Source organism: Callorhinus ursinus, unplaced genomic scaffold, assembly GCF_003265705.2.
Source record: "Callorhinus ursinus isolate GAN/ISIS: 27379988/994484 unplaced genomic scaffold, GSC_fseal_2.0 scaffold15, whole genome shotgun sequence".
Lineage (NCBI taxonomy): Eukaryota > Metazoa > Chordata > Mammalia > Carnivora > Otariidae > Callorhinus > Callorhinus ursinus.
The window spans coordinates 879,834-900,340 of NW_027397077.1; the positions used below are offsets into that span (position 1 = coordinate 879,834).

General features: G+C 59.6%; 1 protein-coding gene across 11 annotated transcripts in view; it reads left to right on the forward strand.

The window, feature by feature from the left end:
- MYO9B (myosin IXB) overlaps nt 1-20,301 on the forward strand; it is an 86,987-nt gene extending 66,686 nt beyond the window's left edge. For 7 of the 11 annotated variants that reach the window (XM_073900949.1, XM_073900955.1, XM_073900953.1 and 4 more), the window contains 25 exons: nt 695-817; nt 1,914-1,994; nt 3,177-3,287; nt 4,541-4,663; nt 5,769-5,918; nt 6,003-6,169; nt 6,883-7,788; nt 8,523-8,595; nt 8,709-8,833; nt 10,402-10,535; nt 10,760-10,950; nt 12,223-12,321; nt 12,434-12,607; nt 12,718-12,759; nt 12,950-13,061; nt 14,111-14,184; nt 14,651-14,843; nt 14,923-15,051; nt 15,302-15,407; nt 15,605-15,736; nt 16,630-16,753; nt 17,167-17,214; nt 17,563-17,709; nt 18,621-18,744; nt 18,868-20,301. In XM_073900949.1, the coding sequence (XP_073757050.1) occupies nt 695-817; nt 1,914-1,994; nt 3,177-3,287; nt 4,541-4,663; nt 5,769-5,918; nt 6,003-6,169; nt 6,883-7,788; nt 8,523-8,595; nt 8,709-8,833; nt 10,402-10,535; nt 10,760-10,950; nt 12,223-12,321; nt 12,434-12,607; nt 12,718-12,759; nt 12,950-13,061; nt 14,111-14,184; nt 14,651-14,843; nt 14,923-15,051; nt 15,302-15,407; nt 15,605-15,736; nt 16,630-16,753; nt 17,167-17,214; nt 17,563-17,709; nt 18,621-18,744; nt 18,868-19,283 (4,104 nt within the window). In that variant the 3' untranslated portion in view covers nt 19,284-20,301. Of the gene's footprint in view, nt 1-694; nt 818-1,913; nt 1,995-3,176; nt 3,288-4,540; nt 4,664-5,768; nt 5,919-6,002; nt 6,170-6,882; nt 7,789-8,522; nt 8,596-8,708; nt 8,834-10,401; nt 10,536-10,759; nt 10,951-12,222; nt 12,322-12,433; nt 12,608-12,717; nt 12,760-12,949; nt 13,062-14,110; nt 14,185-14,650; nt 14,844-14,922; nt 15,052-15,261; nt 15,408-15,604; nt 15,737-16,629; nt 16,754-17,166; nt 17,215-17,562; nt 17,710-18,620; nt 18,745-18,867 lie in introns of those variants that run through there. The other 4 variants (XM_073900951.1, XM_073900958.1, XM_073900952.1 and 1 more) reach the window with 4 other exon arrangements.
- The last annotated feature ends 206 nt before the right edge of the window (nt 20,302-20,507 follow it).

The window sequence follows — 20,507 nt, forward strand, 5'->3', positions numbered from 1 at the left end:
ACCCAGAGGCAATGGGACCCTTCTGTCCTCCCCCCACTTTGGGGATCTTTAGCTACCAGCCACCTCCGGAGGGCAGAACAGGATACAGCACCTCCCAGGCATTTCTGGGAGCAGAGGCCCTTCAGCCAGGGAAGTCCCATCAGGAAGGAGGCAACCGTGTGTGGCCAGTAGCCGAGACCCCAGTAGTTGGCCTCCAGTAAACTGCACCCAGCCTCTATCTAGTCTCCACATACAGTGTGCAGACGGATTATGAAATGTGCAAAAGGGAGAAAAACCTCCTAGTCTGGCCAACAGACGGGACAGCGCTAGTTCCTTCTGTGAGCTGATACTAAGGGTTGGCACACATGGGGGGATCCGCCGGAGAAGCTCGTGCAGAAGTGCCAGGGGCTTGGCACCCCTGGAGAAGTCATGTCCAGAAGGAAGGTGGCCCTCTGGAGCTCTCGGCTTCCGGCCCATCGGGCTGCAAGAGAGGCCGTAATCAGTCCTCCCGGAGCTGGTGCCATGTGCAAGGCGCATGGGCCTTGGGGCCGCCTCTGCCTCCTGCCAAGCCCACCACCCCCTGCCCTCCAGCAGCACTGTCCCGAGATTGATCCTAAGAGCTGCCACCCCCGGGAGCATAGTCCTGGCTCCAGGGCCTCCCAGTGCCCATTGGGCCCACCAGGAGGGCAGGCCAGACCCCATGTGTCTGTCCTAGAACCTGCTGGACTCCAAGTCCCTGAAGCTCATCATCAGCATGACTCTTCACGATCGCACCACCAAGTCCCTGCTGCACCTCCACAAGAAAAAGAAGCCGCCTAGCATCAGCGCCCAGTTCCAGGTAGGCAGCCCGGAGAGGCTGCGGGGTGGGGGGTGGGCGAACTCAGCCTAATGCTCTTGTGACCTGGCCATGGCAAACCCAACAAATGGTTATTCTAGCGCTTCCTGCCCTCGGCATTGTTTGACATTTGTGGCTGGCTCGTCCTCCATGGCAGGGGCCATCCTGGGCGTTAGGGGACACATGGTAGCATCCTCCGGTTGTGACGACCAAAAATGTCTCCAGACATTGCCACATGCTCTGGTGGGTGGGGCAGAATCACCCCTGTTGTGGACCATTGAGTTAAAATAACGTGAGCCCATGAAGGTGACCACCGAACTGTGTTGTGAGGTCATGTTTCCCTTTTTTCCCCTGGCTGCCAGGAAGCTCAGAGGTACTTTTTTTAAGGGGGCCGGAAGGCTGCTGCTGACCCTTACTTGCCATTACCTTTTTTTCCCTTTCCCCTTTTCCTCAGTCTGAGTCTTTTGTGTCCGCCTTGACTTTTTTTGTAATCCCCTCACCTGGGAGCTTCTGCTAATCCTTTTTGGTTTTGTTTGTTTGTCTGTCTGTCTGTTTGTTTGTTTTTTAAAGATTTTATTTATTTACTTGACAGAGATAGAGAGCACAAGTAGGCAGAGCGGCAGGGAGAGGGAGAAGCAGGCTCCCCGCCGAGCAGGGAGCCCGATGCGGGGCTCGATCCCAGGGCCCTGGGATCATGACCTGAGCAGAAGGCAACCGCTTAACCGACTGAGCCACCCAGGCACCCCCTGCAAATCCTTTTTGTAAACAGCAGGCTGAAGAACAAAATCACGGCATCTGTGCTTCTTTCTGCGGCTGACCGGCATTTTAAATCCCCAGAAGGAGTTTATCTGGTCCCACCAACCCCCCCCCCCCAAATATTCCCACTGAGACAAAGAGCTGGGAGACCCTGGGAAGATGACAGCTGTTAACTCTGGGGACCCTACGGCTCTCTTTGGGGCTCCCAGAGGTAGTGCAGCCTCTAGTCAGAATGTCCAGCTACGGCTTCCCATGTCCTGTATCAGTGCTGATGCCAGCGAGTGACCTGGGTCCCCTCCCACTGAGCGGCTTGCCAGCTCAAGACCTCTCCCTCTTTCCCCAGACGTCCCTTAACAAGCTCCTGGAGGCACTGGGGAAGGCGGAGCCTTTCTTTATCCGCTGCATCCGCTCCAATGCCGAGAAGGTAAGTAGCTCCCATGTCTTGGGGAGGTGAAGGCCAAGGTCTCAAGGAACCAAGTGTTCACACAGGTTCCAGGAACCAGAAATGGCCGGCCTGAGGTGGAGGGGGGGTTCGCAGGAAGCAGTGAGGGCAGCCAGGTGGCCCACCAAGAGCAAGGACATCATCTGGAACGTGGCGAAGCCCTAGGAGGGACAAGTCAAACATGCTCTTCAGTACATCTCCAAATCGGCCAGTGCAGAAAATGTGCCAGAAGGGAGGGGCTGAGGTCATATGGCAGAAGCACAGAGCCTGCTGTTCATTTGATCTGAAAATTTCTGGAAAGACTCATGGAGCACCAGTGGGGGCCCCAGTGGGGGCTCAGCCCTCCCTGCCAGGTTTCCTTTGCCCCATAGGTCCATCGGCCATTCTGTCCCCTTGGGGACTTTGCTAGAACCATTAGGATCTGGGCCTACCCCCTTTGCCTCTTCCCATTTCCATTTCCTTTTTTCCTGCTCCTGGGATGCCCTGTCAACATCCAGAGCCCAGCTTCTCCCTACCAGGTTCTGTGGCTTCTCTCCTCCTGGGCGAGGACCCGGAGTTCTCCTTTGGGCCTTCACCTGGCTGTTACCTGCCCATTCCCTCCTCAGGACTCAGTCCAGGGCCCCCTCACCTATTGGACCCTTCCCCAGGGGCCCTGGCAGTATCTGCCCCATTCACGTACGCACCTGGCTTCCACCTCCAGACCTTATTCTCCTCTTGGCTGAATCCCTAGTATTTACCCCAGGGCCTGGTGCAGGGTATGAGCTCAGCAGCGGTTTTGATTGGAGCTCTTAAGAACTAACTCTTTGCAGCACATCATCTTAAATTAAGCAGCAAGAAATGGCACGTGTCTCCCAGACACCAGGGAATAGAGCAGATCAGATGCCAGCTTTTCCAGAAGAGATGAATACCTTAAGCCCCACTGCTGAGCAGCCCCACCTCTTTAATCCAAAAAGAATGTCTGGAGCAAGGAAATACGGATCCTCCGGGTGGCCACGGCTGCCACGCTGGGGACAGTCCCGACCAGCTGGGGCTGGCCTTTGCTCCCCGACCGTGCCTGTGTCCGGAAGCCTACAGGACTTTGTCCCATAGCTCCCCATCCCCGGCCGCCGACGCTTTGCTGTCCAGAAGCAGGCACGTGTCCTGACCGCCCATACCCCGTTTCAGAAGGAGCTATGTTTCGACGATGAGCTGGTGCTGCAGCAGCTGCGCTACACGGGCATGCTGGAGACAGTGCGAATCCGGAGGTCAGGCTACAGCGCCAAGTACACGTTCCAGGTAGGCGGCACGCGCGTGCCTGTCCTGACGGGGCAGGGGGCCAGCCACCTGCTCTCAGAGAGAGCGCTTCTCTGGAACATAAACCCAGGGGGTCACTTGATGCCAAGGCTTCTCCACCCCGGCACTGTTGGCATTTATACCAGATTTTTCTCTGTCGTTGGGGTTGGGGGTAGCAAGTGTCCCCGGAAGAGGTGGCTGGGCCCAGGCCAAGCCTGGAAGGATACAGAGGTGTCGAGCCAAGCTGGGAAGAGGGAGTTACATGAGCAGATCCCTGCACAGCTCTGCCCTCTGTTGAGCATCTTCTGTGACAGATGCTTTTATACCCATCTCTTCTATTCCACCAACCAGCAGCAAGCAGTTCTGGCTCCCTGGGGTTTTTAGAAATGCGAAGGATCTTTGGTGACGTCAAATTAGTGAAGACCAAGCTGCTAGAACAGTTTCTCGACGGCAGGACCATTGACCCTGGGGCCACCTGGTCATTCTTTTGGTGGGGGCTGCCTTGTGTATTATGGGACGTTGAGCAGCATCCCTGGTCTCGATGCCGGGAGCACCCTGCCCTCCCAAGTTGGGAGAAGCCTGGATGTGTCCAGACATCACCCCACGTCCCTGGTGGTAAGCCAGCCTGGCCTGAGAACCCCTGGCTCATACGATGAGCTGGCATCCCCGGTGTGAGCACAGGAGTCAGCACTGGGCCTGAAGCCGGAGGTGGTGGCACCTTGTCCCCAATCCAGCTGTACCTGTATGGCCTCGGGGACAGGGCTTCATCATGGCACGCCTCCCTTTTTCTCATCTACAGAATGGAAATAGCGTCTCTCTGACCGTGTATAAATAGGAAAAGCAGAATCACAGAAATGGGAGGAAATGCCAGTGTATTTTACTAACGCTTCATTCTTAAAAATTTGACCTCTTTACTTAAAAGCTGTGTATCTCCAGCTCTGATTCAGCTCTCTAATGAGCCGTAGACTGTGAGCCCCCCCGAAGGCAGCCCTGTTTCCTGGCCACCCCCCAACAATGCCAGCCCTGGCAGGCCCTTAAGAGCCACTCTCCAAGTGACTGAAAGACCCAGTGCTGTGTGTGTGTGGTGGTCTTTCCGAAGCTTGAAGCTGTTTCAGAGAGTCTGAGATTCTAGCTTTGTCAGTAGTACCATTCCAGCTTTGGAAACTTGGCTCGACCAGGGAATCGCTGGAGCGCCATATCCTTGCTGGTGGCAGAAACTCAACAGAGACTCTCTTCTCTTGGCCAAAATCACACAGGATTTCACAGAGCAGTTCCAGGTGCTGCTGCCCAAGAACACCCAGCCCTGCCGGGAGGTCATTTCTGCCCTATTGGAAAAGATGGACGTGGACAAGAGGAACTACCAGATCGGGAAGACCAAGGTCAGGGCTCCCGCCCCTCAGGGGCCGCAAACCCTCACCCCGCCTCCCACCACATGCAGGGTCCTCCCATGGCCCGAGGTCCCGGGCCACATGCTGAGAGACAAGGGGCTCGGCTGAGGAAGTGTCTTTCTTGGGGCCCAGCACATTCTTTCTTCCCAGAAGGCAAAGGGGTGCATCTAAGGGGCGGGACTCCCATTTCCTGCTTCCTCACACATGGCCTAGGGTTCCTGCGGGGTGTCCAGGAGCCAGTTGCTAGCTTTTAGTGTCTGGCAGAAGGCTTCTTTCCCTGGTGTTCCTTTCAGACACCGTCTGCCAGCTCTAGGTACGTGCTGGTTGCTTCTTACTGTCAGGGCACCAGCCGCTGTCCTCGTCCAGCACGGGCTAAGGGCAGCTCCCGTTAGGGCTTCATCTGATGTGAAAAGTCCCTTCACTGTTCTCCAATAAGCTAATCCTCTAGTTACCACATGACCCAGCAATTCTGTTCCTGGGTATGGACCCAAAAGAACTGGAAACGAGGTGTTTAAACAGATCCTTATATGCGCACGTCCATAGCGGCACTAGTCAACAATAGGTAGAAGGAGCCCATGCGGTCCATCAGCTGATGAATGGATTCCAGAACTGTGGGCCATTCGTACGATGAATTACTCTGTGGCCCTGCTACACGCTATGACATGGATGAACCTTGAAGACATGATGAGTGAGAGAAGCCGGACACAAAAGCCTGCATAGTGTGTGATCCCGTGTGTATGAGGCTTCCAGAACAGGCAAATCCATAGAAAGCAGATCACAGGTTATTACCAGGGGCCGGAGGGAGAGAGGAAACGGGGAGTGACTGCTCACGGGGATGGGGTCTCTCTTCAGGGTGATGGAAATGTTCTGGAGCTCGATGGTAGTGATGTTTGCACAATGTTGTGAACGTACCAAATGCCCCTGATTTGTTTGTGTTAACGATGGTTAACTTCACGTTACAAGAATTCTCTCAATATATTAAAAAAAAAATTCCTCTTGGTCGGGTCAGTCAGCATACCAGCTCTGTCTCACACACTTACAGGGCACAGGGATTCTGGGGGCTGTGCTGACCCCTCCTGTGCCCCTGCCCCACCAGGTTTTCCTGAAGGAGACAGAGCGCCAAGCCCTTCAGGAGACGCTGCACCGGGAGGTCGTGCGGAAGATCCTGCTCCTGCAGAGCTGGTTCCGGATGGTGCTGGAACGCCGGCACTTTCTGCAGATGAGGCAGGCAGCCATCACCATCCAGGTACCACGGGGACCCTGCAGGGCCAGGGACGGGGGCAGCGGGGGTCACACATGCTCAGGCCCTGAACACTCACTCCACACCCAGGCCTGCTGGCGGTCCTACTGCGTCCGACGGGCCCTGGAGAGGACACAGGCTGCTGTGTACCTCCAGGCCGCGTGGAGGGGCTACCGGCAACGGGTGGCCTACCGGCGCCGTAGACAGAGCATCATCCGCCTGCAGAGCCTCTGCCGGGGTCACCTTCAGCGTAAGAGGTGAGCAGAGCAAGGCCCCACCTCCCATCCCCCCCCCAACCGCCCCCCCACCACCCCGGCCCAGCCCCTAACATCCCACTCACCCGAGAGCTGCCTGAGATACCTCCTGGCCAGGGGAGCCCCCAGGACATCATTTAGATGCAGGGAAGCTGGGAGGGGCTGTCAAAAATCTGGCTGTCTGGGCACACGCAGCCCCAGAGAGATGCTCCAGGGCTGGTGGGCAACACCTGTAGACGAAAACTGAGGTCACTGTTGGCGGGACTTGGTCTCTGCCAGGGACCCCCTCACTGTACCCACCTACCCTGGGCCCATTGATGAAACACCTGGCTTCAGAGGTGGAGGGTTCAGGTTGTGAAGACCAGCCCATGGTGGGTTCCCCTCAGCCCATGCTTATATGTGAAGCTCAAACATCCACCCAGCCAGGGACCCCACGGGAATTCAGGGGTTTTTTGACAGATCCCTCTCACAACAGGGAGACCCAGGGCAGAGGTGGCCATGACAATAAGGGGCCACCTCCTCTATCTCCCTTTCCTAGCTGAGGCGTTTCTGCCTTTCCAGAAGCATCTCTGAGGGCCAGGGTTACCCCACTTGGCAGGGGCAAAGCCTGGCCGCCAGCCTGTGGGTGGCACGGGAGTCCCTGATGCCCTGGGTGGATTCTGGAGATGGCACGCACTTTTGTTCTGAACCCAGCCCCTTTACTCTTCTCACACCAGCTTCAGCCGGATGGTCGCAGAGAAGCAGAAGGCTGGAGAGGAGAAGGAAGTCCAGCAGGCCCTGAGGGCGGAAACGGCAGAGGGCGGGCCAGGCCAGGCGGCTGAGCAGGAGCAGGTGCCCAGGCAGGACCCAGAACCATCAGAGGACAGGGAGCATTCGGTGTTGGAACCCGAAGGGTGGCCAAGTGAGGAGCCCCTGGCAGAGAGCTCCCAACCAGAGAAGGAGGTCCCCAGCCCAGAGAAGGCTCTCCCACCCCAGAAAAATGCAGCTGAAAGTCACGAGAAAGTGCCCAGCAGCCGGGAGAAGCGTGAGTCACGGCGGCAGAGAGGGCTGGAGCACGTGAAGCTCCAAAACAAACACATACAGCCCTGTAAGGAAGAGATGGCCCTCAGAGAATCTTCTGGAAGGACTGTGCTAGAGCAAGAGGAGAGCCTCCCCGAAGACAGAAAGGAGACCAGAGAAGAGGAAACCCCTTCAAATGCGGGGACAGAGACAGAGAATGCTTCTAAGAAGCAGCCCGAGGAGCCACTGCAGGGGGCGCCGGCCAGCCAGCTCTCTGGAGAAACCCTGCAGGGCAGGGAGCCACCGCCTGGCCACGTGGAACGGCCAACCAGCCTAGCCTTGGACAGTAGAGTCAATGTGCCCACCCCCAGCACCACCCCCGAGACTCCCAAGGACAAGAGCAAGCTGGGGGGTGACCCGAGGGCACAGGACAGGTCTGAGAGCCCGGGGGGCTCCACCCAGATCCAGCGGTACCGGGACCCAGACTCTGAGCGGCTGGCCAGCGCCGTGGAGCTGTGGCGGGGCAGGAAGCTGATGGCCGCCAATTCGAGCGCCATGCTGAGCCAGTCCCTGGACCTCAGCGAGCGGCACAGGGCCGTGGGGGCCGCTCTCACACCCACAGAGTAAGCCCCGGGTCCTCCCTTGTCGGAACACCATGGCTGCCAGGCTGGGTTGGGTGGAGGCCTGGCAGCGGGCCCTGGGCAGTGCCACGTGTCCCAAAAACGTGTGAGTGGCTCTGTACCTGCCCGAGAGCCAAGGCCAGGTGTGTGGGAGCCCCGAGGGAAGGAGGGGCAGGGGAACGTGAAGATTTGGCATCTGCCAGGAGCTACGGAGCCTGGGGCCAGCTGGGATCCTGAGTCCTCTTCCTGCCCCATAATGAGCTGTGTTCACACAGAAATCCCCTGGCTTTGTGGGAGGCAGCCTCTCGGGGCAACATCCCACTTCCCAGTCTGCCTGGGTCTCCGTGTCCTCATCAGAGAATAGGGGTGATTACCTTCACCCAGGAACTGAAGAAGGGGCCCAGCTCTTGACCCACTCTGCCTGACCCTTAGTTAGCTCCACACCGGTGACCCCGAGTCCCCAGCCCCTCCTCCCAGAGGCCTGCTTGGCCAGAGGGACGAAGAGCTGGAAGAAGGTGCAGGCCTTCTACCAGGCCGGGCTTTCTTGGCCTGGCACGCCAACACCTGCGGCCGGCTCGTTCTCTGGGGTGGGCTGACCCATGCACTGTGGAGTGTGGAGCACCATCCCTGCTCTCCGCCCACCAGATGCCCGAGCCCCTTCCACCCAAGTCAGGACAACCAAAAAGGTCTCCTAACTCGCCCTTGTAAATAAAAGCCACGTTTCTGTGATCTCACAGGGAGAGACGCATTTCCTTGTCCACGAGCGACGTCTCCAAGCTCCTCCCGTCCCCATCCCAGACCAAGATGCAGGTAAAGCTTCAGGCTGCAGCTCCCACCCTGGCTGCCCCAGCTCTGCCCAAAATGCAGCTTTCCCTCCAGTGAGTCCTGCCTGCCTTTGCTTACCCAGCCCTGTTCCCTTGCAGCCTTCTATAGAAACCGTGGACGGGGAGCCCAGCACCAAGAAGCTGGCCGTTCAGAAGAAGAAGTCAGGTGACACATCTGTCGGCTCAGATTCTGGGCTGTCCCCAGGCCACCAGGCCGACTCTAAGTAAGTGTGAGCTTGGGAGGTGGCTCAGGTCACCACCAGAGGATGCCCAGGGGCCCTGCCAGGGGCCCCCCGTCTCAGGGCAGTCTGGTCTCCTAGACTGATGGCATTTACGAAGCACAGTCGGGCAGGTGTTTACCCAGTCTAGGATGAGCAGTCCCTCACGGCGCCCAGTTTGTGACCTCACGCGCCGGTGGGGCTGCGTGCCGGTGTCATTCCCACTGCAGCCTAGAGCCAATCTGGGTCACCTCCTCTGGGTCCACAGGTAGACGGTTTCCATTTGACTTTTTATGGCATCAGAACCAGCTCCCGGCTCCCCCTACCTCCGGGACCCCTCCCGGGTCCGTGGATAGAAGAAACTGGGCCAATAGCTCTGGCTCCAGAAAACCCCTTCAGAAGTGCTCCAGATGGTTCCATCGCAGAGCGGAGAGGATGAGCCATGGGACAGGGGGGCTTTCATCCGAACGCAGGGACAGGAGGCTGAGGAAGGTCCAGACCAGGCTTGCAGAGTGCTCGCCGCCGCGGGGACACCCCAACCCCCAAAACAGAGCACTCAAAGCAGGGGGCTTCCAACAACTGGAATTCACTTCTCACGGTCCTGGCGGCCAGGAGTCCGAAATCAGAGTGTTGGCAGGGTGCCCCCCCCCCCCCCCCCCCGGCGGAAGGCTCTAGGGAAGGGCACTCCTTGCCTCTTCCGGTTCCTGGGGGCTCCAGGCAGCCTCGGCTTGTGGCTGCATCACCCTCGTCCCCACCTGCATCTTCACATGACCTTCCTCTTTCCTCTGTGTTCTCTCTTTCTCTCTCATAAGGATGCTGGTCCCTGGATGTAAGGCCCACCTGGGTAATCCAAGATGACCTCATCTTGAGGCTGCTGTAACAAAACCACCACAGACTAAGTGGCTTAAACTCTAGACATATCTTCTGGGGGCTGGAAGTTCAAGGTCAAGGCACCAGCAGATGCAGTATGTGGTGGGAGCCACTTCCTGGTTCACGGATGGTGTCTTTCCCTGGGGTGCCACGTAGCAGGAAGGGCAAGGGGGCTCCCCCCTCGTGACCTAATCACCCCCCTAATGCCATCCCACGGAGGGTACGACTTCAGCATTCAAATTTGAGGGGAGACATTCATTCAGAGCATGACGCATAGTACTTAGTCACATCTGCAAAGACCCTTTTCCCAAATAAGATCACCCTCACAGGTCCTGAGCATGAGCACACAGACACATCATTTGGGGGGCCCACCATTCGGAGCCCAATGGGGCATTCGTTCCCTCTGATTTTCTTTCCTAAAACTCAGGCGCATAGACACACGGGGGCAGAGGGTAGTTTTATTTCTTTTCTTTTTTTTTCACACGAAAATGGGGTCATGCTGTGATGTCTGCTCTGCGTCTTGTTTTTTCACCTGACTCCCCTGTCAGTTCCCACAAATCAATTTCATTTTTAGTAGCATCTCTTTCTGTGGATAACCAAGCAAAGGGTGATTTTTCTCTTTATAGTAAGATAACCTTTCCTTCAGCCTTGTTTCCATTGTCGCTTCCTGAGGCTTAAATGAAACCCCTTACTTTCTCCTGCAGATCCACTTTTAAAAGACTTTTCTTGCATAAGAATAAGGATAAAAAATCCAGCCTGGAGGGGGTAGAGGAAACGGAGAACACAGCGCCAGGGCTCACCATGCTGGAAGCTGCCACCACCAAAAAGAATCTAGAAGGTTGGTCGCTGGCAGCCTCAGGGATGGAGGGCAGAGCTGCCAGGGTCCCCGGGGATGTGTACGGGGCCCAGGGCTTCAGGGCTGGTCCCGGATACCGCCGCCCAACCCCAGGGTGCTTTCTGACTGCAGACCCCAGCTTGCAACAGGGCAGGGTCCTGGTTCTCTGCGTGTGGGACCCTGCCTCCCCCGGAACCCACCTCACCAGCTGCTCCTTCTCCCTCCAGCCTCCTCCAGCCACCAGCACCGCCACCCAGCAGGCGAGAAGCACGCCAAGGAGCCAGGAGGCAAAGGGAAGAAGAACCGAAACCTCAAGATTGGCAAAATCACAGTGTCGGAGAAGTGGCGAGAATCAGTGTTCCGCAAGATCACCAATGCCAATGAGCTCAAGTACCTGGATGAGTTCCTGCTCAACAAGGTGGGTCGTCCTCAAGGGGCAACTACGGGGTTGGCGGGGACACACAGGGTCAGACCGGGGCCTCCCCAGAAGGGTTGTCACCACCCGGCGCTCCAGAGCTGCCACGGTACAGCCCTTAGTGTGCCAGGAACAGAATGTCCAGGGGCACGGTTCCAACACAGAACGTTCCAGAAACCAGACGCTTTATTCCCAGACTTCACCGCAAAATTCCACCTGGACTCACGGGAGAACATTTGTAGGATACATGCATGTTGCTTACCGTGGATATTTACATTTCGTGTGAGAAGGCGGTGGGTCTTGGGGCGCCTGGCTGGCCCGTCGGTAGAGCAGGTGACTCTTGATCTCAGGGCCATGAGTTCAAGCCCTTTGTTGGGCATACAGCTTACTTAAAAAAAAAAAAAAAAAAAAAGGCAGTGGGTCTGATTACAGGGCCGGCCCAGAACTTGTGCAACAGTGTCACATCTGCACTGCCTGATTCTGGGGCACTCCTGTCCGGAGGGTCTCGGGCAAGGGGTTGTGGTCTGGGCCAGCGTCCTCTCCGGCACCTAGTGCGTGCAGCTTGGGCACCAGGCGGATGCATTGGATCCGGCAGTACCTGCCCAGGAAGTTCAGAATCTGCTGCTTGAAGACACTGTGTGTGTTGGCTCCCAGCCCCCCTGGGGTTGATTGCCCCACTTACTCTCACACTGGGGGAAACGGAAGTGCCTGGAGTCAGGTGGGCGCTGGCCACACCTGCATCCCACTGGGTGACTCGCTGTGGCTCAGCCCTGACCATGAACTCATTTTGTTTAGAATACACTTTCACAAAACGCACTGGGTCTCAGGGCAGATGCCGACTGAGCACGTCGTGTATACAGCAGAGGTGAATCGGTCACTATGGCATGCATTTGGGGCATGGCTCAGGGTTAAGCGCCTGTGTGTAGTGGCAGGAGGGGCCCCAGGGATGATTGTGTCCCAGGGGACCGTTGGCTACATCTGCAGACATTTTTGGTTGTCATGACTGGGGAGTGCTACTGGCAACTGGTGGGTGGGGGCCGGGGGTGCTGTTCAACACCCCTAGTGTGACCCAGCCCCAAATGTTGGGTGTTTAGTTTAAACCTGGGCTGAAGGGATTGGACAGACCAGGATTAGCCAGGGGGCCTGGATTTTTTTTCCCCCCCCTGGGATCGCAGAGGAGCCAGGGAAGGACCTGACAGACCAGAGCAGCAAGCGGTCAGATGCCAAGCCTCGGAGGTAACTCCCGAGTCAGGCCATCTCTCTCTCCTTCTCCAGATAAACGACCTACGTTCTCAGAAGACTCCCATCGAGAGCTTATTCATCGAAGCCACCGAAAAGTTCAGGAGCAACCTCAAAACCATGTACTCTGTCCCTGTACGTGCAGTCCCCAGCCCCGGGGAGGGCCCCTGGGGGTCCCCCCCGTGCCCTCTCCAGGGCGCCCCCCCCATCTGTCTGTCCCACGAGGGTCACGCCTGCATCCCCGCAGAACGGGAAGATCCACGTCGGCTACAAGGACCTGATGGAGAACTACCAGATTGTCGTGAACAACCTGGCGGCCGAGCGAGGGGAAAAGGACACCAACCTGGTCCTCAACCTTTTCCAGTCGCTGCTCGACGAGTTCACCCGCGGGCACACCAAGAACGACTTCGAGCCGCCCAAGGTTGGTGGTGCCGCTTCAGGGACCACCAGTGGGGGGGGGGGGGAGGTGGCAGCGGGAGGTGGAGGTGCTCCCAGGGTCCTCACACACTTCCCCCGTGTGCTCCCTCACAGCAGAGCAAAGCTCAGAAGAAGAAGCGGAAGCAGGATCGCGCTGTGAGTATTTGTGCGCACGCGCGTGTGGGAGCGTGTTTTCCCGCCCAGCCCTAGGGAGCCCTGCTCGTGAACGTGAACCTCGGCCCTGAGGTGCCACAGGCCGCGTTCAGGCTGGGCAGCCTCGCGGTGAGAGCGTGGGGGGGCGGGGGTCTGCCCTGACTGCTCAGCGCCCTCCCCCGCGGCCCCCCAGGTCCAGCAGCACAATGGGCACGTGTTCGTCAGCTACCAGGTGAGCATCCCGCAGTCGTGTGAGCAGTGCCTCTCCTACATCTGGCTCATGGACAAGGCCCTGCTCTGCAGCGGTGAGTGCTCCTGGCCCTCGCACCATGCCCCCTGATGCTCCACGACACCCCCTTCTCCCCCACCACGTCCCCAACCTCTCAGTGTGCACCAGGGCCTCCACTCGAGCCACGGGGTGGATCTTTCTGGAACACTGCCCTGGCCGTGCCTCACCCACTCAGTCTTCCCACTGCCACCCTGGGGCAGATGCCGATTCTCAACCCCACCCAGCTCTGCCACCTGCCCTCCACACGCCCACCCCAGCAGGTTACCCCATGTCCTCCCTCCCAGCCTACGTGCACCCTGTTCCTGCTGCCTGATCTGCCAACACCTCCCTAGACCCTCGGAGTCCCTCCCCCATGTGGCAGGCAAGGCCAGTCTGCCCCAGAGGAACCCTGGGACACAGACGCAGCCCGGGCCCACCCAGTGGGCAGGAGGGTCTGGGCCTGGGTGCGGTCAGTCAGGTCTCTGGCACTTGTGTGTTCCTGCCACGATCGGCCGGGCCTGTCTCTCTTCTGCCCAGGGTGTGCTGTCTCTTCGGTCCCTGTGTATCCCCCAAGTGTCCATCGCAAATACTCGGGCACTTGTCACCGCCCTGAGACAAGGACACTGGATGTCCCCTCCTTTTTGGTCTCAGCTAGCTTTCTCTCTCAAGCATGGCCCCCCAAACCCCTGCTACTGTCCCATCGGCCAGGCTCTGAGGCCACTGACAGTCACCAGCTGTGAACATCTGCCCACATGGCTTCCTTGCCTGGGAATTGGGGTAGAAATTCGTATGTCTCACGTTTAGAAGCCAGTTGGTGGAGGGACGCCTGGGTGGCTCAGTCGTTAAGTGTCTGTCTTCGGCTCAGGTCATGGTCCCAGGGACCTGGGATCGAGCCCCGCATCGGGCTCCCTGCTCGGCAGGAAGCCTGCTTCTCCCTCTCCCACTCCCCCTACTTGTGTTCCTGCTCTCGCTCTCTCTCTCTGACAAATAAATAAATAAAATCTTAAAAAAAAAAAAATAGAAGCCGGTTGGTGGGAACCTGGGGCCCTTGATGCACCATCTGTGACCCCCCCCATGACCTCCTAGTGTGCAAGATGACCTGCCACAAGAAATGTGTACACAAGATTCAGACCTACTGTTCCTACACATGTGGGAGCAAGGTGAGCACCCCCCGGGGCCCGGAACTTTCCAGAAGACCTGGGGGAGGCCATCCCAAGCCATGGGGAGGAGAGGGTGTGCTTGGTGCAAGGCCAAGGTTGGGTGTCAGGTAGGAGGAGGGAGCCGACAGGAGGGGCTGGTCCAGAGAAGAGCACCCCCCGGTTCTGTCAGAGCCCCTTGAGGTCCCCCGAGGCAGGGCCGGGCTTATGTGTGCATCTCAGAGCCCCCAGCCGTGCTCCTCCCTCTAAGCGGAGGGAAGCCTCCAGCTCTGCACAAGGGAGGCCGGGTCCCAAGTGCTGGGGCTGCAGCAGGAGCAGGACCAACTCCCCCGAGGGAGCTGTGGCTGCTGTCCGGCCTGAGGGAGCCCAGCGGCCAGCAAGCCCACCTCCCCAGCCGGGCGCCCCCAGCTGCCGGCAGGGAGGGAGGGAGCCCACACGAGAGGCCTGAACCCCACCTCTGGTGTTGCAGAGCGAGCCAGGCGCCGAGCCAGGCCACTTTGGCGTGTGCGTGGACAGCCTGACCAGTGACAAGGCCTCCGTGCCCATCGTGCTGGAGAAGCTTCTGGAACACGTGGAGATGCACGGCCTGTACACCGAGGGTCTCTACCGCAAGTCAGGCGCTGCCAACCGCACACGGGAGCTGCGACAGGCACTGCAGACAGGTGGGTGTCGGGGGCGGGTGGGCACGTGGGGGGGAGGGTCCTGCCTGCGCTCACCAGCCCCCGCCCGGCCTGCCCGCAGACCCCGCAGCCGTCAAGCTGGAGAACTTCCCCATCCATGCCATCACCGGTGTGCTCAAGCAGTGGCTTCGAGAGCTGCCTGAGCCCCTCATGACCTTCGCCCAGTACGGCGACTTCCTCCGAGCCGTGGGTGAGTCCCACTGCAGCCGCAGCGAGGGCAGGCGGGTGGCCACGGTCGGGGCTGGCACCACGCGTGCTCACGGCGGCTGGGCGGGGAGGCACGGCGGAGGAACCAGGGCTCCGAGTGGCTGGCCTGGCGCGGGTGCACCCCTCCACGGCCCTGCACCTTGCCACACACCCGTCCCAGCCCCGCCCCCCCCCACCCCCGGGGACGTGTCAGGGCCAGGCCTACAGGGAGCTGATGCCCTGGGCCCCCCCAGAGCTGCCAGAGAAGCAGGAGCAGCTGGGCGCCATATACGCCGTCCTGGAGCACCTGCCTGAGGCCAACCACAACTCTCTGGAGCGGCTCATCTTCCACCTTGTCAAGCAAGTGCCTGCCGCCTGCTTTCTGTTGGTTGGGGGGGGGTCCCCATCAAGAGCCCCTCCGTGGTGTGCCCCGGGCCGGCCTTCTCTGGTGGCTCCGCCCCTGTCCCACCTCCAGGCCCCTTCCCCGAAGCAACCGCAGGGCTCGGGCCTCGGATCCGGGGTCTCCCCGGCCGCCCTAACTGCCGCTCCCCACACAGGGTGGCCCTGCTTGAGGACGTGAACCGCATGTCTCCCAGCGCCCTGGCCATCATCTTCGCACCCTGCCTTCTGCGCTGCCCCGACAACTCGGACCCGCTGACCAGCATGAAGGACGTCCTCAAGGTCACCACGTAAGTGCTGGGCGCCAGCCCCCGCCCCGCCCCCCCCGCATTACGTCTCCTCCAGCAGCTAGGGCATCCCTGCCAAGTGCTTTTGAGGCTGAAGAACGCAGAGGAGAGGAGAAAGCTCTCTCCACTTGCAAGGCGAGGGGCAGACGGGGGGCGCCCAGCATCCTGACGTCCTTGGTCTCTGGTAGCAGCAAAAAATGTCAGGAAAGCAGCAGCTGTCTGGGGGTCTCTTCTGCCCCCTGCGCCACCTTCAGAAGTTTTCAGGGTTCTTCAAATGAGCTCGGAAGTCGTCAGACGTCAGGGACTAAGAGGCACTGTTTAGGCTTCAAGCTGTAAAAATAAGAACCTGTCACCCTAGGTGGTTTCTTGTGTGGCTCTGACGCACCCGCGTAGCCACGTGGTGTTGACAGATTTTCTTCCAGCCTCTTCCGGCACTTTCTTTGCTGCCTTTTTTCTTATGTGGTTGTGATGATGGAAAACCCTGAGTTGTGACTGCCTCTCTGTCGGGGCTGAGGGGCCTGCCCCCCACACTTAACTACTCACGGTGCTCCTGTGGGCCCCTAGGCTTCCGTGTGCGGCGGGGCAGTCCCCGCCCTGCAGGGGGACTGTTGACGGGCTGGCTCACTTCGGTCCACGGTGCTGTGCTTCCTCCTTCAAACCGGGAGGCTTGTGGAGACGGGGCCTCAGGCTCAGAAAGGTGGAGTGAGCCTCACGAGGTCACACAGCACGCTGCCACAGAGATGGGAGCCACAGCCCACAGCTGCGTCTGTGGCCCTGCCTGGTCCCGGGCTCTCTTATCTCGGCCCCCGGGCCCCAGTCTCCGGCCAGTGCCCTCTGGACGCCAGGCCCTGATGCTGGCCATCCTGCGGGCAGTCACTGGGTCACCTTCTCCACAGCTGCGTGGAGATGCTCATCAAGGAACAGATGAGGAAGTACAAGGTGAAGATGGAGGAGATCAACCAGCTGGAAGCTGCGGAGAGCATTGCCTTCCGCAGGCTCTCCCTCCTGCGACAAAACACTGTGAGCAGGCGGGGTGGCAATGGCCGGTGGGCAGGGCTTGGGGGCGGTGGGGGCCCTTGCACGCCCTTGGCCACAAGCCAAGGGCGCGTGGTTGAGGGCCAGTTCCCCCACGTTGGCTAAGTGACCACCTTCCTCACTCAGCCTCATGCCGACTGCCCCTCGAAGGGCAGCATGGGACCTGTCATCCACTCGGTGATGGTTCAGGTCATCCTTCTGCCGCTTCTACAGGGAAAAGTCCCTACCGCAGAAGTGGCCCCACAGTGAGGGTGGGGACTGAGGGGGGCAGGTCCTGGGCTCCCACGGGAGGACGCTGTCCTTGCCCCCGCAGTCCGATGTGGCTCGGTGCCCGTGACTTGTGCCCGTGTGGTGGTCATGGCCCCTGTGTGGTCACCCTCTGTTCGTCTCTTCCCCAGCCATGGCCTCTCAAACTGGGGTTTTCAGCTCCCTATGAGGGGGTCCTGGTATGTACACGTTCCGCGGGCCGCCCTGCATGTCTCCGGTGCAGTGCATGCTGGGTTCCCCTTGTGCCCGTGGTCTCATAGGATAGACTGAGCATGTCCTAACCCTTCTGGAAGTGCATGCTGGGGGAGGCCCACTGCCTGCTGACCACCTGCACTGAGGATGACTAATCAGCCAAGCACCAGCCACTCGGTCCCCACATGATCCCTGGAGCAGCCTCACTAAGCCCACCCTTCCACATCAGAACTAACCTGATCTCCCCGAGCTGTTCACAGCACCCTCTCCCCTCCCGGGAGCACGAGCCCCCCCCCCCCCAGGGGCCAGCCACACCTGCCGCTTCTCTGTCGTAGAACAAGAGCCCCAAGGCCCGGGCGAGCAGTGCCAGTGGCCCGGAGGAGCTGGGGGTGCTTCCAGAAGAGGAAGTCCCCAGCGGCGACGAGGACCGTGAGAAGGAGATCCTCATTGAGCGGATCCAGTCCATCAAGGAGGAGAAGCAAGTGTCTCTGTCCCCTTTCTGCCCTCGGCTCTGCCATCCGGCCCCTAGCCCCAGGCCCCTCCGCGTAGCAGACCCGGCTGTTAGAGGAGGCTGACAGGCTGGGCCCATTCCCGTCGTCCGCTACCTACCTCCTGGGGGGCTGCTATCCTCAAAGGCAGCCTAGGGCTCTGTTTAAGCACCCGCTCGGCCCCCAGGAGCCATGGTGGTCCACAGGGAAAGAAGGGGCAGCAGAGGGGTAATGCCCAAACTTGGTCTTCAAGTTGGTTTTAGCTAGTGTGACCAATTAATCTGTCACCCGGTCAAGACGTGAGTGTGTAGGGATGCCACTAACATTATGCCAGGACAGGGGGCGACTGGGTGGCTCAGTCGGTTAAGCGGCTGCCTTTGGCTCAGGGCATGATCCCAGGGTCCTGGGCCCGAGTCCCGCATGGGGCTCTCTGCTCTGTGGGGAGCCTGCCGCTCCCTCTGCCTGTGGTCTCTCTGTCAAATAAATTTTTTTAAAAAAATTATACCAAAAAAATAAATAAATAAATAAATAAATAAAAATTAAAAAATTATACCAGGAGGACAGGTGTGATCTGGGCCACTTGGCCTCCCTCGTCTTAGGAACAGGGTAGAGCACTCGGGCAGAGGGACCAACACTTGCAAAGGCCCTGAGGCAGGAGCCTGCCACTAGCTCAGTATAGGGCCAGGTGGATGGCTTCCCTCAGCAGCCTGACACCATCCTCCCCGGAGTGTCTCTGGGCCAGGTGTGATTCGGGGATGGGTGCTGGGGGTGCTGAGGGCAGGGACTCCCATCCAGGACCAGGAAGGCCTGTTCTGCACCCTGCTGGCCTGGCACTCTTGTTGGGTGGTCTTTTACCTTGGGAACAGCCTTGGACACCACAACCCCCTCCCCCCGCCCCCAGGGAGGACATCACCTACCGGCTGCCGGAGCTGGACCCTCGGGGCTCCGACGAGGAAAACCTGGACTCAGAAACGTCGGCCAGCACTGAGAGCCTGTTGGAAGAGCGGGCCGGGCGGGGGGCCTCAGAAGGTCAGTATTAAGGCAGCGTCTGCTTTTCTCCTTCCCATGTCCTCCACCACCGGCAGGCCCTGGGGCAAGGGTCCGTCTACTGGCCCCGAAGCTGCAGTAACCCTGCCGTCTGTCTCTCAAAAGGGCCCCCCGCGCCTGTTCTCCCCAGCCCCGGCGCGCCCGCCCTGAGCCCCCTCCCCGTGGCAGCCGCCCCTCCACGACGAAGGCCGTCGTCCTTCGTGACGGTCAGAGTGAAGACCCCCCGGCGGACCCCCATCATGCCCACAGCCAACATCAAGCTCCCGCCCGGCCTGCCCTCCCACCTCCCCGGCCGGGCACCGGGTGCCCTGGAGGCCGCTGCCCCAGTGAGGCGCCGAGAGCCACCTGCCCGCCGCCCGGACCAGGTACACTCTGTGTATGTCACACCCAGTGCTCACCTGCCCGTGCAGGGCACGCAGGAGCCCCTGGACGAGGGCGGCCGGCCTCCGGGGGCCAAGCGGAGGTACTCCGACCCCCCAACCTACTGCCTGCCCCCCACCTCGGGCCAGGCCAATGGCTGAGGGCCGCAGTGCCGAGTCCCCGCGAGTCTGAGGACCAGCCCGTGCCAGAGCTGGGCACTGAGCTGCAGAGCCAGCCTTTGGCTGAGAAGGATCCCGAATGAAAAGCTCCAAGACAATGTGAGGTGGGCACCAGCCCCAAGTGCAGAGTCCAAGCAGGGAGAGGCCAGCCAAGGCCCGGCCGCCCTTGCTGAGCCCCCACACCACGTAGATGCGCCCACCCAGAGCACCAAATCATGGTGGGCGGCCTGGCATCTGGCATCTCCCACCTCCCTTCTTGTTTTATATGGTAACTGTTTCTTTGTGCGTGGTTTACATAACTTTAAACTGTAACAGCCTTAACGAGAGACCAAATTGTTTTTTATACGTGTATGTACAAACTTTTATATTAACGCCCTGCATCTCCCTTATAACCCGGACTTGAGTCTTCAGAGCAAAGCCTGCACGGCCACCGCATGTCAGGGGCTCAGACCCACAATGAGCACGGCCTGGGGCCCACAGTCTGAGGACTGGGGCCTTGCACACGGGATTTGGACCCTTGGGGCCCCCGACTGCCCCAGGTGTGTCTCGGACGCATACTCTGGCCCAGTTGGCCTGCATCTGAAGGAATGTTGGAGCCTCTCTGGGAATCAAGGCTGGTGGCTGGAGTCAGGGCACAAGGTGGTCAGCAGCCTCCACCTGCAGCACCACAGACCTCACATCCCAGGGAGACTTGAATGTGGCCATCACTCTTCTGTCCGCCATGCCCCAGACTCGGGAGGCCAGAGGAGGCCACCCTCAGCATACTGCCCGCTCCGTGTGGCCAACAGGAGCCGAGACTCAGGACCACTCACAGGCAGGGAGGGCAAGGCCTGGGGTTGGACATTCCTGCTGGTCGACAGTGACAGCTTGGGGATCTCCGGAGTTGGGCTACCCCTCTCTCAGGCTTGGCTCACTCCTCAGACACACGGCCACAGGTCTGGGATGGGAGGTGCCCCAGGTGCCCCACAAGCCGTGCAAAATAAAAAGTGCCTGAAAGGTGTTTGCTTGCAGTTCCTGCTCACGCTGGGTTTGGAGTTCATTGGAGGAGCAGGGGGCTAGCAGGTGGGGGTCCACCCTGTGGCCTCAGCCAAGAGGGGTGCAGAGCAAGGGGCTGTGCCCCTTGTCTGGGAGGACCCGCCCTGATCCTCCAGCCAATTGTTGTTGGAATTTCACATGTGCTCCTCACACTAGAGTGGTGCACTTGCT